At 39.8% G+C, this 15880-nt stretch overlaps 1 protein-coding gene across 1 annotated transcript; it reads left to right on the top strand.

Moving 5' to 3' along the window:
• Positions 1-4285: 4285 nt before the first annotated feature.
• dis3l2 (DIS3 like 3'-5' exoribonuclease 2) lies at positions 4286-14176 on the top strand. The gene is made up of 21 exons (XM_083888797.1): positions 4286-4369; positions 5312-6090; positions 6204-6334; positions 6628-6681; positions 6859-6960; positions 7051-7222; positions 7387-7451; positions 7984-8213; positions 8305-8478; positions 8654-8733; positions 8862-8974; positions 9230-9337; positions 9561-9794; positions 9999-10078; positions 10180-10363; positions 10716-10802; positions 11014-11161; positions 11394-11524; positions 11819-11923; positions 12199-12303; positions 12503-14176. The coding sequence occupies exons 2-21, from the start codon at positions 5331-5333 to the stop codon at positions 12617-12619; spliced, it is 3180 nt and encodes a 1059-aa protein (XP_083744923.1). The 5' UTR covers positions 4286-4369; positions 5312-5330; the 3' UTR covers positions 12620-14176.
• Positions 14177-15880: the final 1704 nt, after the last annotated feature.

Raw genomic sequence — 15880 nt, 5'->3', positions numbered from 1 at the left:
CAGTAACCAGGAAAACATAGTAGGAAACAAACAGATGAGAAACTGGCAAATACAGTCATGACAGTACAGATTTCATAGCCATGAAGAATCAATAGACAGCTGTGGAAAAAGATCAGAGGAGGTATAGTATTGGCACAGCGGCCAAGCAAAAAGACAAACTGCTCTTACCACCAAGTTTTAACTAAACTAAAACGCTATCTAATTAAGTTGGACATTCACGGATGTCGGTGCTCCTCTTCTAGATGCGCTGACAAAGGAAAGTAGGTTAGGGTTAGGGTTAGTTACTTACCAACATGGATGCGCTTGGCATCCATGTAAAGTCCCTAAACGCGCAAAACCAGTCCAATAATACAAATGGGCCGTGAGGGTAGACGGCCGTCATTGCCGACTTGTATTGCGGGACGGCAGACTATGTTTGTAGATCACAAGGATTTATTTGTGCGTACTAGGGCTAAAAGTTGATTAATGGCCACGATGGAAAATAAAAATAAAAAGGCACAGTGGACAAGAAGCCTAAACCTTGTGACAGTGTACAATGGAAAATATGAATTTATTTTACATTAAACCATCTACTTAGACCTAATTTAAGATCTGGTCCTCCATCACTATCCCTCAAATTACATTATTTTTAGAAACATTTCCATTAAAATGAGCAAGAGGGCCAGGACAGGACAGATCAGCACGGCGGCCGGAAGAGCGATGGGCCCGTAGGCCTGGTGTTACTTACTTTGAAGGAAAGTCCGAAAGTTGGAAAGAAAGTGCTTTGGCCACAAGGTATGAAAAACAACAAAATGTATATTTCCCTACTCTGCAAACCCTACCACACATGGAGGCCAACAAGGTAGCTCCCCAAAGAAGAAAATATGGACTCACCACTCGTCGACGGAACCTAAAAAAAAGGAAATGTTAGTGTTCACAGCCTATCTTCACAAGCTATCTACTTTAACGTGAACTGCTGAACAGAATCTCAACTAGTTAGTCTTGTCTTGGTCGATAGGTCAGGTTAACGCCAGTCAAAGTCTCTCACACACTCGGCATCTTTCAGACAAGAGAGAACTTCATACACCGCATCAATCATGCACCTCATTCGTTCAAATCACTCGTTCAGCAGTTCAACAAATTTAACAAAGGAGGACCAGATTAACCAGGAACATGCAAAGCCAACCTGTGGCAAATGCTCCGTTTAAGCTATTTGACAGATGGAAAGCAGGAGAAGAGAAAGATCGTGGCCATGTAACAATGCACATAGATAGAGGCCAAGTGGCCGAGAGAGAGTGGGTACACGGCGGACACCCGGAATTAAGTCTGACACCTACAAATTGAACGTTTTCATGACGATCAATCTGGGGAAAACAAACAAAAGAAATGTTTTAGTCCAGTAGCCAACCTCGAATATGTTCAATATAAAGTACGTACATAGTCAGAATTGGTTGTAGAATAAAGATGATTAAGGTTTAAGGAATGCCTTCAAAGTTCAAATGTAAAAATGTCAGTAGCTCATACAGCCACACTAGATTTTATATACCAAAACCTTTATATTTCATACATTTGTGATTGAATTAATATGATATATTGCCTTCAGCTAAATACATTATGTTGTTTAGCCATAACATTTCCATTGGGGTAGTGAATTTTTTCTAAAAAAGATGTCACTCACCTTCTTTCATAGTGGCTTTTGCAAAGGATGGGTCTGACCAGGTCTCCGTGAGCATGAAGCAGAAGGTTGTTCCTTTAAAAAAAAAAAAAATAAAAGTTTGTATTATAATGTCAACATTAAAAGTTTAGAATTATATACATATATATATATATATATACACACACATATATACATACATACATATATATATATACATACATACATATATATATACATATACATACATATATATATACATATATATACATATACATACATATACATACATATACATATACACATACATATACATATATACACACACACACACACATATATACACACACATACATATATATACACACACATATATATACATATACACATATATATATACACATATATACATATACACACATATATACACACATATATACACACATACATATACACATACACACACATACACACATATATACACACACACATATATACACACACACATATATATATATATATACATACATATATACATACACATACACATATACATACACATACACATACATATACACATATATACATATATACATATACACATAAATAAACACATATATACACATATAAATAAACACACATATATACACACATATACACATAAATAAATAAACACACATATATACACACATAAATAAATAAACACACACATATACACATAAATAAATAAACACACGTAACCCTGAATCTGGCTTTAAACATTTAACATAATTAAAAAAAACAAATTAATCTTTCCAGTGTAACAAACTCAATAGTAATGACCATGAACGCAACAGTGAATTAACATAGCACCGCGGTGCGTTCAGGGACAGCACCGCTAATCGAGCGGGGAGCTGCACAAACCCTGCCGCTACATGCGACTGTATCAGGGATCGACACAAGGATAAAGCCGAACAGTGCCGAACTGTAGACCACTTAAAAAGATTCAACTACCCTAAATAATGTGGCGTAATCTCCGTCAAATACCAGTGAAATGCCTAAAATCTCAGAATTTAATAGGAGAGTCTGGTTCGCGAGTCACTCGTTTGATGTGTATAAAATGTGATTAGTAGTTATAATTATTATTATTAATAATAATCGCCGAGCCCTACTGCTTGGCCAACATTGAGCTAAGGCTAAATAATTAAGCCAACAGTACGGCAAACATTTAACTTACAATGACACCTAGCTTGAACCAAAGCTGAAAAGGGGCAACTAGCTAAGATTAGGTCAGAATTGAGCCGACAGTGAACGGATAAAAGTTAAAAGAATATAATTCAACCCACAGAGTCACCGTTAAGCTAACAAGAGTTACTCACCATTCTGAACGTGTCACAAGGCTGGACCAGGTCAGAACACGCCATCTCGGAGCTCCTTCTGCGTACACGAGCTAATGCACCTGAAGGCCACCTTTTCGGCGTCTGACTTCACGCCAGGTAGACTTCTTTGCCAATTGCGGTTGGCAAACAAACAACGATTTTGTGCATTGTTGCCGCAACAAGTTCCCTCCTCATGGACCTTTCTTTGTTTCTGTAATTCGAGTTCAAGTTGTTTTCTGCTTTAGTTGTAGTTTTGTTTTTCAAGACTTTCTTCGCGTCTTTTTCGAGTTGCGGTAGCTCGTGTTCACTCCTCTTCAAATTAAACTCCACGGTAACAATAACACGGGGTTGTTGCTGGACGAAGTTAAATAGGAGGAGGAACCAATCAGCGGCCATCAGCTGATTGGTTCACCTGCGTGAGGATGGGCATGCGCTGTTGGCAATCAACCATTTGGTGCATTACCGCCACCATGTGGTATGGTATGGAGTCTACATGAAAATGTTCGCAACGCTACTACAGCGTGCAGACATTTTCTCAATCAACAAATATACATTTTCCCTTTCTAATTGCTGTAGTAGTTGCCAATGGTAGGCAGCTACTTACTACATGTGAAGTTTTGTTGATATGTGCCATAATTGGGAAACAGTATGAAATTAAATATTTTAAAAATTCACCAAAAATAAAAAAAATACATTTTCTCATTCTGATTGCTGTATAATAATAATAATAATAATAAATAATAATAATTATAGCCTACATGTCCTTCTCCCAAACAACCAGCTGTTATAGTTTCACCTTTCACAAAAATAAATGTACTGCATTACAGTGTAAAAAGAGAATGGTATATAATCTGTATACAAACAAATTAGCACACTTTTATTTTGAAGTGTTGACACTTCACTTCCGCTTCCGGTCTGTCAGTCGCCGTCTCGAGAATTAAGAAACGAAAATCAAAAAAGGAAATTGCAAAAAACACATTTGGGCCGTTGTTTTGTTTTGTTTCTTTCACTTTTCAGTATTTTGGTAGAATACGGAAAAAGGAAAAAAAAAGGAGCACTGTTTGGTCCGTGTACATTTGACTGATTTCCATTTTTCCAACAACAAAACTAATGGAAAATATCTAATGAATTCAAGGCAACATAATACTAAAACAAACAAACTATAAAGATGTAAGCAGATGGTCCGCTGTAGTAGAAGAAGAGAAGAACACGTATCAGACAATAGGTTTCGTTTCAGCGTGATCAGATAATTCCGACTTTTCCGGCTGCACTTAAACGCAGCTTGGTTATAGCCATTCGTAACAGTGGCTGACGTGAACGCAGCAGCTAGCAGGTTTGTCCTGAACGACACTCAAGGCTTCAACACCAAGTTTTAACGGTAATAATTAAACAATGTTTAGCTTGATGGCACACATTTACGAGTCGTTTACCCTGTCTGTCTGACGCACAAGTCGTTAATTGACAACGTCAAAGCAGCCGTCGGCGTTCCAGGTTGCTAGCTGATTAGCCAGACACTGCTTCTAGCTTAGCGGTTAGCCGCTAGCGCAGAAATGCTTGCCTTGAAAGTTGGATCGTTCAGCTCCCTTTCTCGTCCATAGTCATCATATCATGGAGTGTAGTCGTATAAAATTGTCACCACTTTAATTGTCTTTCTTGTACTGTATGCATCACGAATAAACGACTCCGGTTGCTATTCAAATGTTGAGTTTATTTTTGTCCGTTTCTGATTTGAAAGCGGTGTGTTTAGCTTTTGTGTACACAGCCATCCATGTCGTCAACAGATGCTAAGAATTTAATAACATACGCTTTAAAATGACTGACAGAAGTTATCTCCAAATACTTTAAATAATGAGCTCTGCGTGTTCTATTTCTGACAGGCTGTTTACACTGAGAGGCGTAACCTAGGTTAATGCTGTCCTCAACAGTTCAAAGTTCTGAGTCATAGCTCAAAGAACTTACAGTTTCCAAGTTCGTCATCATAGCTCGTAAATCACAGTTTCGCTTTCCCTGCCTTTATTTGGCCTAAAAGTTACCCCCTCTCTTTCTGCCCTCTCACTCTTTAGTTTTGAATAGTATGCTGAATGCATTTCTTTTGTATCTCTGTCCCAGTACTGCTTCCATTATTTACTTCTACGCGATGCTTTCCTTCCTTTGTCAACTTGTCTTGTTTGTATTCTTCTATGGAGTTTAATGGCTGATCGCTAGCCTTGAAATAATGAACACTATTTCCTTTGATCCTTTGTACCTTGTGTTAAAAAGTGTGATTATTGTCTTATGACAGAAGGGCGACACAAACAAATTAGTTGTTTTGCTTTTTCAGCGTTTTTAGGAATTGCCAAATGGATTCTCCTCGACAATCTACAAATGCAATCCGGAGTCAAGAAGTAAAGCGCAGCCAGAATCATTCAAGCTCTACACGGAAAGACGCCTATTCTAGGCTTCTTAGCCAGCATCACAGCAGCAAGTTCAATTTGTATTTGGAACAATATGCCAAGGACTTGTCTTATCAAAGGGAAGATAGTTTGCCAAGTTCTCTGCTCAAAGCCCAGAGTGACAGGCTGAATATACCACAGCGCAAAAGGGACCAAGTTCCCAATAGTTTCTCCGATTCAAGTGATTTCTCCCCCTCTTCCTTGAAAAGTAAAGGAGAAGAGAGTTCACTGTCTTTGTACATGGAGAGGCTCAGCAACCGCAAGGGTCTGGAGGACTGCGAAAGGCAGCAAGATGTGTCTGACAGGCAGCGACGGGGCCAGAGAAGGGACACCACAACCAGCCACGATGGCGACATTGAATCTGGTGAGGAGATTGGCTCTTTGGCACCAAATGACTCGCACAAACTACTGAAGCAGCAGAAGAAAAACAAGGACTTAAACGGAGATGTTATTTCAAAAGAGACCAGCCCACCTGCTGGATGTTCCCAGTCTCCAAAGAAAGCTGGTACAAGTGGACAGGAAAAAGAGAAGTCCAAGAAGCAAAAGAAAAAGAATCTTCCCCAGGACCTAGAAGAAAAGAGAGACGGAGAAGAGCCTGCAGCTAAAGCTCAGATGTCCAGGCCCAAGTCTCCTCATGGGAAGGACAAAAAAACACAGCAGCCCAGAGGTAAATTTAAGGCTGGCTAACTATGAAAATATTAACTCTCAGCAATAATTTATCTGTATAATGCAGTTTGTTTTGTTAGTTAGGCTTCAATTAATGATGTATTTATTTTTCAGCTTCAACTGCTTATTCTCCAGCTGAAAAAAACAAAAACGGAGGAGGCAGGGGATCAAAGAAACAAGTGTTTGAATCCTATAGGACTCTTGAGGAGGTTTCTGATGGCCTGAAAAGAGGAGAGCTCCTTCAGGTACTTCCTCAGGCATAGTAAAATAAAAACTTGTTTATACTTCCATAGTTTCATGAGTAGAGAATTGCAATTGGTTGGTTTGTATTTGTTACTGTGTGCGCTGTGTAATGCGGTGAAATGCATCTGGGTCCTAGTTTGCTGTATAATTTTATTTACACACATCTCTCTATAGATATGTAACATACAAACAAGACGTTTAGCAATAACTTTTTTGAGTGATACTCCTTTGGAACATGTATTTACACATGTTTTGTTCATGAGAAAGCTTAGTATCAAATGCATGTCTTCTGCAGGGACAATTACGAATCAACCCCAAGAAGTACCAGGAAGCTTTCATCCCATCTCTTGTAAGTTGATATCGCTTATTTTCATGTATTTTCCTCTACTAATATATTTAAAATATCCAGCGTCTACACAGCTGCTGTGATTTCATTATATTAGCCACTACCTTTTTCTTATTCATTTTGAAAAATTTATGTTAGAATTTATAAAGGCGGGAGTTGAAAGATCTTTTATGTCTGAAGGATGACACACGGGATATATTTCTGGATGGAATTGTAGCTCGGAACAGAGCTCTGAATGGAGACGTTGTGGTGGTGCAAGTCTTACCACGGGAACAGTGGAAGGTAAAGTACTTCAGTTTGTTTGTTCTTCTTTCAGGAAAGCAAACACAACTACAGTGAATGATCAAAGAGAATGTGTTTCTGTCATTCTAGGTTGTAAGGTCAGATACTGACTGTGAGGGGGCCAGTGAGTCAGAGACCCAGAAGGAAAACGCGGTGAAGAAGAGGGAGCACACCCCCAGGCCTGATGGTGTTGTGGAGGGCCAGTGTAGCGACCAGGATGAACTTATCAGCAAAGTTCACAATATGTCCCTTGCTGCCACAGGTACTGTAGCAGGCACAATCACAATATAGAAAGTGTGATGTCCAAAACTTTTGCTCATATTCAGTTATGGCTAACCAATGTGTATTTATTATTCTGAAGTGTGTCTATGCACAGATTCTTGAAAAATAATTCATAGTAATAATTTGCTCGTCTTATTGGAACAGGGGGGCCGCAGGAGAATCCTTCAGCCCCACGGTCCAATGGGGAGACACTCCAAAAGACGGCTAAAGTAAGCTCCCTGCATATGTGTTACTATTTCAGATTCTCAGACCTAAGAATGATAATGCTGTTAAATGTCTTGTTTTGTCCACAAACCAGAATTATTCCGTTTCAATGATTGTCATCATTTTGTTGTTTGTAGGAAAAGAAAGTGTTCACATTTAATAAGTAATGAAAAAAGAACAAAACACTCACTCAATTATGATTATGATGATATATCATAGTTGTTAATTGACTAAATTCATCATCAACCATTGATTCATCATTGCAGTTGTAATTTAGGCCTAAAACCGAATTTAAGTATGTTGAGCCTCCATTAGTGAAAGCAGTGTAATTTCTAAGAAACAACAGTTTGCATTATAGTGCTAGTAGTTTTTGTTAGAATTTCTATTGTACTTTTTCCTCGTGTTTCCTGAGAACATTATATTCTGTATGCACATAGAGATTTTGAAGGAAAAACCTCAAATATTATAAAAATCAACTGTTTTAATGCAACAATGCTGGTATTTGATTAACCAATCCTCGGCCTCTCTATTTGCCAGGTGGTGTACATAGTTGAGAAGAAACACTCAAGAGCAGCAACAGGGTTCCTGAAGTTCCTACCGGACAAACCCTTTGCCATGTTCGCCCCCGTGGACCATCGGATGCCACGAATTAACGTTCCGCTGCCAGACTGTCCCGAAGACTTCAGTTCCCGTCCGGGTGACTACGTCAACACGTTGTTCATCTGCCGTATCACCAACTGGTCAGCTGACAGTAACTTTGCAGAAGGGTGTGTATATATGGCACAATGTAGTTAGCGGTATCACTGTCCCCTGTATCAGCCCCTTTCTGATCGTCTCGTAATGTTCCCCCCCTCTCAGTCGGCTTGCTAAGACTCTTGGTCAAGCTGGAGAAATCGAGCCAGAGACGGAGGGCATCCTGATGGAGTACGATGTTGACTTTTCTGAGTTCTCAGATGAGGCGTTGGACTGTCTGCCCAAGAACCTTCCCTGGAAGATTCCACCTGAGGAGTTGAGGAAGAGGAGAGACCTGAGGTATGACTGAATATCCCACAAGTATGTTCTTCCCTCCCTCCCCCTATTTCCCTGTAATATATATGTTCTCTAATTGTTAGTTTGTAGATTGTATAGTATGAGACTATTGATAATTTCAAGAAAAGACCATATATTCATATATTCTGTCACAAAACACTTTTTTTTTCACACACAGAAAGGAGTGTATCTTCACCATTGACCCTGCGACTGCCAGAGATCTTGACGACGCCCTGTCGTGTAAACAACTCCCAGATGGTAAATTGCTGTCTAACACTCGATGATAATGATGATGGTGACGTGTCATTAGAGATATTCGATGCTTATGATGATAGATTGCAGAGGTTTTATATATGGTGTGACTTCATCGGATGTTTTTAACACAGGAAACTTTGAGGTGGGAGTCCACATTGCTGATGTCAGTTACTTTGTAGAGGAGGATAATGCCTTGGATGCCACTGCCAGCCAAAGAGCAACTAGTGTGTACCTCGTTCAAAAGGTGAGCACTCCCCATCAGCTTGTTTTTAGTCTTCCAGTCTGAATATTGAAGTCCCGAGAAGTAGGGTGGATGCAGACGACACCCCGAAAATACTGCCATGGTGTCGGTTGCATTGCAAATCTCAAGGCTTGAAAAAAGTCTGTGTCATTAAATATCGAACTACTAGTTGACCATGTACACGTTGTTGCTTTATAGCATTGTCATCACTCCATATCTGACTGATGTAACTGAGTTCATGTGTTTGTCAACGTCTAGGTGGTTCCCATGTTACCCAGGCTGCTCTGTGAGGAGCTGTGCAGTCTCAACCCTCTCACTGACAGACTCACCTTCTCCGTCATTTGGAAAATCACACCTGAGGGGAAGGTATGATCATTTAAAATAGTGTGGGAAGAAAAAAAACATGTAAAATAGTACCAGAATTGCACAGGTGTGGCACCCACTATCTAACCTGGTTTAGCAGGAACTTCATGTACTAAAGCTACAGTCCTGGTAGTAGTCATGGGTTGGCTGATGTATAATTTGTTGCCTTTAAATTTAATCTAGGTGATTCACATCATTTTGTTATTCCTCACTCGCCCATCCCCAGATCCTGAGTGAGTGGTTTGGCCGTTCAGTCATCTGCTCCTGCGTGAAGTTGAGTTACGACCACGCTCAGAGCATGATTGAAGCCCCTGAGAAGATGTTCTCCACTGAGGAGCTGCCACCCATGGACCCTGTGCACCCCATCGATGAGATCCACCAGGCTGTGCTCAACCTGCACTCTATTGCCAAAAACCTCCGAGCTCAGCGCTTTTCAGGCGGGGCCCTCCGACTAGACCAGGTCAGTCCCACGTGTCTGCTGTTGGATGATTCTTTGATGTCTTTCTCGTGCCTAACATTGAAGACATTGAAGCCTCTATTTTCTAACGTATCGCGTGTGAAGACGAGTGCTGAATTTGCTTTACAGGATCTTGGTGAATGTACAGAAACAAAAACCTGTTTCTAACATGTTACATGGGAATGTGCATCATGTGCTTTGTTTCAGATGAAACTGTCCTTCACTCTGGATAAGGAGACCATGATGCCTCAAGGCTGCTATGTGTACCAGTACAGAGACAGTAACAAGTGAGTAACAAACCTTATGTACATGCTCTTGACGGGGCAAATGAGAAACTTAAATGCCTTCATTACTCTTGTTCCTGTGTCTAATTTACCTTTTTTTTAAGGTTGGTGGAAGAGTTCATGCTGCTTGCCAACATTGCCACCGCTCACCACATCTACCGCACCTTTCCTGAGCTGGCCCTGCTCAGACGCCACCCTCCACCAAAAGCCAAGATGGTGGATGAGCTGCAGGAGCTGTGCGACCAGTTGGGCATTAACCTTGACCTGTCTTCTGCAGGAGCCTTGCATGTAGGTTTCCCCCCATAATATAGGCGTGGCAAAATGTTTTTGTCCTTAATCTGAATAGTGCAATGAAAAGTGTTTGTGTTCTCCATTAGTATTCAAGGAAAATCTTGAATCTCAGATTTAACCTGTCATTGGTCTCAATTTGAACCTTCTTCAGCAGTTACTACTTTCATGTAACCAAACAAAGAAAAGGGTTAAACTCATAATCAAAAGTTAAGAGTTCAGTGGAAACGTATTTCAATGGCAATGTGAAGCTTGAAAAGTAATTTCACGGCCTTGTTGCCAATAAAGCTAAAGAGTAATTGTTGAAAATAATGATTTGACTATTTGTTTTCCTAATTTTGTCACCATGCAGAAGACACTCAACACCACTCTTGGTGATGATGAGTACACCAGTGCCAGAAAAGAGGTTCTCACCCACATGTGCTCCAGACCCATGCAGGTTAGAGCTTTGTGACATCACTGAAAATCATGCTTTTTGTAATATGATATTGTTTTAATGTGGACTAGATTAGTTATGAATCGTTGCATTAATATTAATGAACTGTTTTATTTAATAGACTTGAGATATTGAAAAACTGCATCGTCAGAAATCTTTAGATGAATGAAACTCAAGATGTGTGTGTTTAACTCTGTGTTGTTGGCGTCCACAGATGGCGCTGTACTTCTGCACAGGTGCAGTGAAGGATGAGCAGCATTTTAAGCACTACGCCCTCAATGTTCCTCTCTACACACACTTCACGTCACCCATCAGACGCTACGCTGACATTATCGTGCACCGGCTGCTGGCTTCTTCCCTGAGTGTGTACCGTCTACACACACACACACACACACGCACTTGTTAAAACAATTGAATCAATGCCTTGATTGTTACAGACAGTGCTTCACTTGTGTTGCAGAACAAAGCAGCTTCAGATGTGATGTTGACTTTGTGTAATGTTTGTCCTTCTCTTTCTGTCTGCTGTCTATCTGTTTTTGTTTTTGGTTCATTCTCCTTTATATTCATGTTTCTCTGCTGAATGCTTCCATACAGAATGTGGGCCTCACTTAGGACGGTCACAACAACAAGTGGAAAAACAGGCATCGCACTGTAATGACAAGAAGACTCTGTCAAAGAGAGTCCAGGAGCTCAGCTCTGACCTCTTCTTTGGAGTGTTTGTAAAGGTGGGTTACAAATTAGTATCATGTTGTGAATCATTGGGGCTTGATGAAAATGCACCTTCCTGGTTTGTTTGCAGTATGTGTACATGTATTATTTCCTCTGATATGAGACATTAATCACCATATATTATGTTTTATATTATGTTTAGAGTAATAATTCCAGCCTGTTATGGCTTGGCTGCAGTTTAGTTGGAGCTCATGTCCTTCATATGCTCTTAAATTAATTAAAAAATAGTGATTTAAATTGATGACTACAATGGAATGTACTAAGAGCCACTTTTGCTCTTCTCTCCACAGGAGTGTGGCCCCCTGGACTCCGAGGCCATGGTGATGGGAGTGTTGGATCAGTCCTTTGATGTGCTGGTTCTCCGCTACGGAGTGCAGAAACGCATCTACTGCAAGGTCAGCTGAAATATAATCAAGAAGACTTTTACTTGTATTTTATATATACAATGTGTGCATCAATGTGTCCCACGTTTATTTGAGATTTTATATCACACTGTTCTGTGAAGTTCTTAAAATGTTGTATTTTGATGCACATTTGACAGAGTCAATTGATTTCTCTTCATTTTAAGTCTGTGTACACAATTTCACTGATAAGAAAAAGAAGTGAGATGGATGTAATAAAACATCACAAAAGTAGGTAAGTGATGTTTGTTTTGCTTCTTTTTTTTCAGTCTGTTGTAGGCCTGGACTCGTTTCACCATCATAAAGTGGGCAAGAAATCTGAGCTGACTCTGGTGTGGACACCGGACGACTTGGAGAAAGCTCCAGTCAAGCAGGTGAGAACGACAGCCGCTCACCAGGCTTTTCTTGTTGTCTAGGTTGTGTTGAAAACATGATGGTTATTTAATATAAAATGTTCCGTGATGATGATATGAGACTGGAGGAGTTGGACTGTTGCAAAAAAAGTTTGCAAGTATCCCAGGCCGAGCAGTTTGACTCGCAGTGTTCGTCATTTGTGTTTTTTTTCCTCCACAGATCATCTCCATCTTCACTTTGGTGGAGGTGCAGCTGAAAGCCGACGCCGCTCCAACGAAATACAGTGCCGTTCTGAAGAGGCCCGATGATGACCAATCACTAACGGCGATGACTTGATTGCACGTATTCCATTAACCGATTTTATAGACGCGATGTGTAGTTTAGAAGCCATATTGCTGAGGTAAGCAAAGAAGTCACTGATCGGATCAGAGTCGGATCTAGTTTGCAGTTCCCGCTGAGTTTCACTCAACTTAAATGTCCACTCCAGTGGTGATTTATGTTGTAACCTATCCCTCATCCATCTTCCTGTGTATTATAGTGTTTCCTTCTAGCTTTTGTTTCCTTCTAGCTTCAATTCATTCCTATATTATACACAAGTGAATGAACTGGAAAAAATAACCGTAAATAAGTGACTACTAAGTGAAACTCAGTATGAATTTCAAATTAACTTTGGGCTCTGGTCTCACTGTGAAAAAAAAAAAATAATAATCAGCAATAACTTATTTTGCTGTTGATTTATCGACCTAATGAGGTCAGTGTTGTGATATAATTCTTGCACACTGTCAGTTGTGTGAAAACTTATTTCTAACCATATTAGTTTAATATCATTGGCTGTTTGCTCATGTCCTTGAACGTGAAGGGACTACACTGCATTATTAAGTTGAACTTGTGTGTGGTGTTGTGTTTGTGATGTAACATATGGCCACAGAGGAGATGTGAAAGTATGACTACGGATATCATTTGCATAGGAACTGAATAACACCTGCCACTATGTGTCATTATATGACTTTTTATATAGCCACAGTGTCTATTTATAGTTTTATTCAGGAAGAGTTTTCTTTTGGATTTTTCTGTGATGTCAAGAAGTATAGTTCATAGGATTTTATCTTATTTTTTACACAGTTTTTCCACATGTAGGTAACAGCGGTATGCAAATAAGGCCAAAGTGTAATTATTTATCAACTCATTGTTATTGTTTTTAAGACGAATGGGAATGACTTGAATGTGAATTGCTGCTGAAGAATCTGTGGCCTTTAAATCTTAATTAATTGTGTTGGCTTGTGTGCCGTGTAGTGCTTTCAGCTGTTTGTGGTTGTACTTTGTGGACTTCATGAATATCACCTGTGAATTTCAGCCTTAATTCAAAAGAGCAAAGGGCTGAAAAGACTCCACCTTTGCTTTGATTGTTTCCCTGGTTTTTATTTTTTACATTTTTTGGGGGGCATTTTTTTGATGTTTACGGAAGCTTACCAGCTAATCAACTGACCGTGTGTGGCATATATACTGCTCATAAGTTGAAGGGAACACATAAATCACAATTTAAAAACCTTGTCTACCGCTTTATCCTCAACATGAGGGTCGCGTGGGGTTGCTGGTGCCAATCCCAGCTGAAGGTTGGGCGGCCTCCCCCCTCCCCCCAAACAGGATGTCAGGTCATCGCAGGTAACGCGACAAACAACCGTTCACTCACACACTCGCATTTACAGGCAATTATTGTGTCAAATTAACATGTTATCACCCATGTGTCGTGTTCCCTTCATTTCTTTTCAGCAGTGTACTTGCAAACAACGACTTGTCAAATATAGTAGTGTTAAAAAGAAAGAAATCCTCATAATCCAAGAGAACATAAACACCGTGTGTACAGTCACCTGTAACTTTTATTGTGTTGATGATAGCCAGCAGTAATTTGTGTCGAGTAAAAAAAATACATGAAATCCACTGTAAGAATAATGCCTCAAATTGTTTTTTTTGTTTGTTGCAACACAAAAGAATTGTCACTGAAAATGCAGAGGTGAACACAATACCAGAATAGACCTCTGCCTAAAGATGCCATATGTAAGAATGTGGCCAAAAACGGTTACTACATTCAAATTCAAAATACCGAGGTCTTTTAGGTTTCCTTTTCTGACGTAACTGGCAACCTGTGGTTGCTCGGTAGCTGAGACTCTACTGACTGCAATGATTGGTAGACGGCGGTAGGTGGCGCCACATGCCAAAACATGATTTCTCTGTGACATATTAGGGGGATATATGGCTAGTTGCTTTAGATTTATTACATAATGCACCTTTAACTACACTACTCTCCTGTGTTTAGTTAACACTGTAATAAACACCAGTTATCTCTGTTCTCTGTGGTGCCATGTAAATAAATAAGGGAGTGTCTGTAATTAATCAATCATAAGCCTAGTCCAGCAATATGAAGTAGATAGTAATAGTGTGTGACCACATTTACAGTAACTCAGCAGATACTAAATAGAGTAAAAATATTTCATTGTGATGTTGTGTTTATGAACCTGTGGCTAATGAAGACAGAGATTTTTAACACACATTGACACCCGTTTATAAACAGAATCTACTTTATTCTAGGGCTACATACATGTCATGATGATGAGGAGCAACACTATTAATAATTAAGGCTTTGTCATTGTTTAGCTTTCACATGATTACAAAGCGTCTTAAAAAGTAAAGTAAAACTATCCTATACTATGACAGACTCATTCCATGATACCTTTTATTTATCAGTTACAAAGAGCATAACACAGAATTACCAAAGACAAAAAGCAGCAAGGATAAAGTCAATTAAAAAAAAGTCCAAAATGGTGAGTTTTTGAAAGTCGCTTAAAGAGCACGGTGTAACTGACAGTGAAGCATCTCAACCACTCTTCATCAAGCTAAAAGCTCTTCACAACTGTCCAATGTTATTTCAACTGAGGGAGAAACAGCGTGACCTGAGGAGAACAGGCTGATTCAGTTCTAACACCACATATGACTGTGTCACAGCCAAAGGAGTGAGATTATGTAATAATATCAGAAATAATTAAATGTACACCTCAGTGACGACATTAATCACTCTTTTTGTCAGGTGTCTCCTCACTGATAACCAGAGTCCAAAGGCTGCTTATAGTTTAATTACAACTGTTGACCTTGAGACGAGGTCAACCAGATAAACTGTAGTTTGCACTCACCAGCCTCTTTATTAGGTACACAAGACATCTGATATAACGAGTGGCACGTGGTGTGGTCGTTTACTGTAACCAGTCTTGACCTGGTCTGGCATATACTGTATATATGCCTAAATATACTAAGTTGCTGCCATGGCTGATTAGATCAATGTTTCCCAACATACCGCAGTGGGAACCAGAGGATCACGATTGGGAAACACTGTGTTCGATAATTGTATTATCCCGCATTTGAACAGGTGATCTGATCGTCACTGTAAACATGAAACTTTCAAACAGCAGGGATCAAAAGGATCAGTGAGCTCAGGAGGACACGGCGTGAGAGAGCACTTTCATTTCCTCTTCCTCGACATTTCAGACGGTGCAAAGTCAAACGCTCATAAACTCTGTAGGAGAGCGGCGTTACCTCCTCCTTCAC

The sequence above is a fragment of the Microchirus variegatus genome, assembly GCF_963457635.1.
Source record: "Microchirus variegatus genome assembly, chromosome: 5".
In the NCBI taxonomy this organism is placed as follows: Eukaryota; Metazoa; Chordata; class Actinopteri; order Pleuronectiformes; family Soleidae; genus Microchirus; species Microchirus variegatus.
This window is presented reverse-complemented; position numbering and strand designations above follow the sequence as displayed.

Bases quoted from the DNA above. Each gene is read 5' to 3' on its own strand.
- dis3l2 (XM_083888797.1), top strand. From the start codon at position 5,331: ATGGATTCTCCTCGACAATCTACAAATGCAATCCGGAGTCAAGAAGTA. The intron at 6,961-7,050 runs GTAAAGTACTTC...CTGTCATTCTAG, and splicing joins TACCACGGGAACAGTGGAAG to GTTGTAAGGTCAGATACTGA. The intron at 9,795-9,998 runs GTCAGTCCCACG...GCTTTGTTTCAG, and splicing joins GGGCCCTCCGACTAGACCAG to ATGAAACTGTCCTTCACTCT.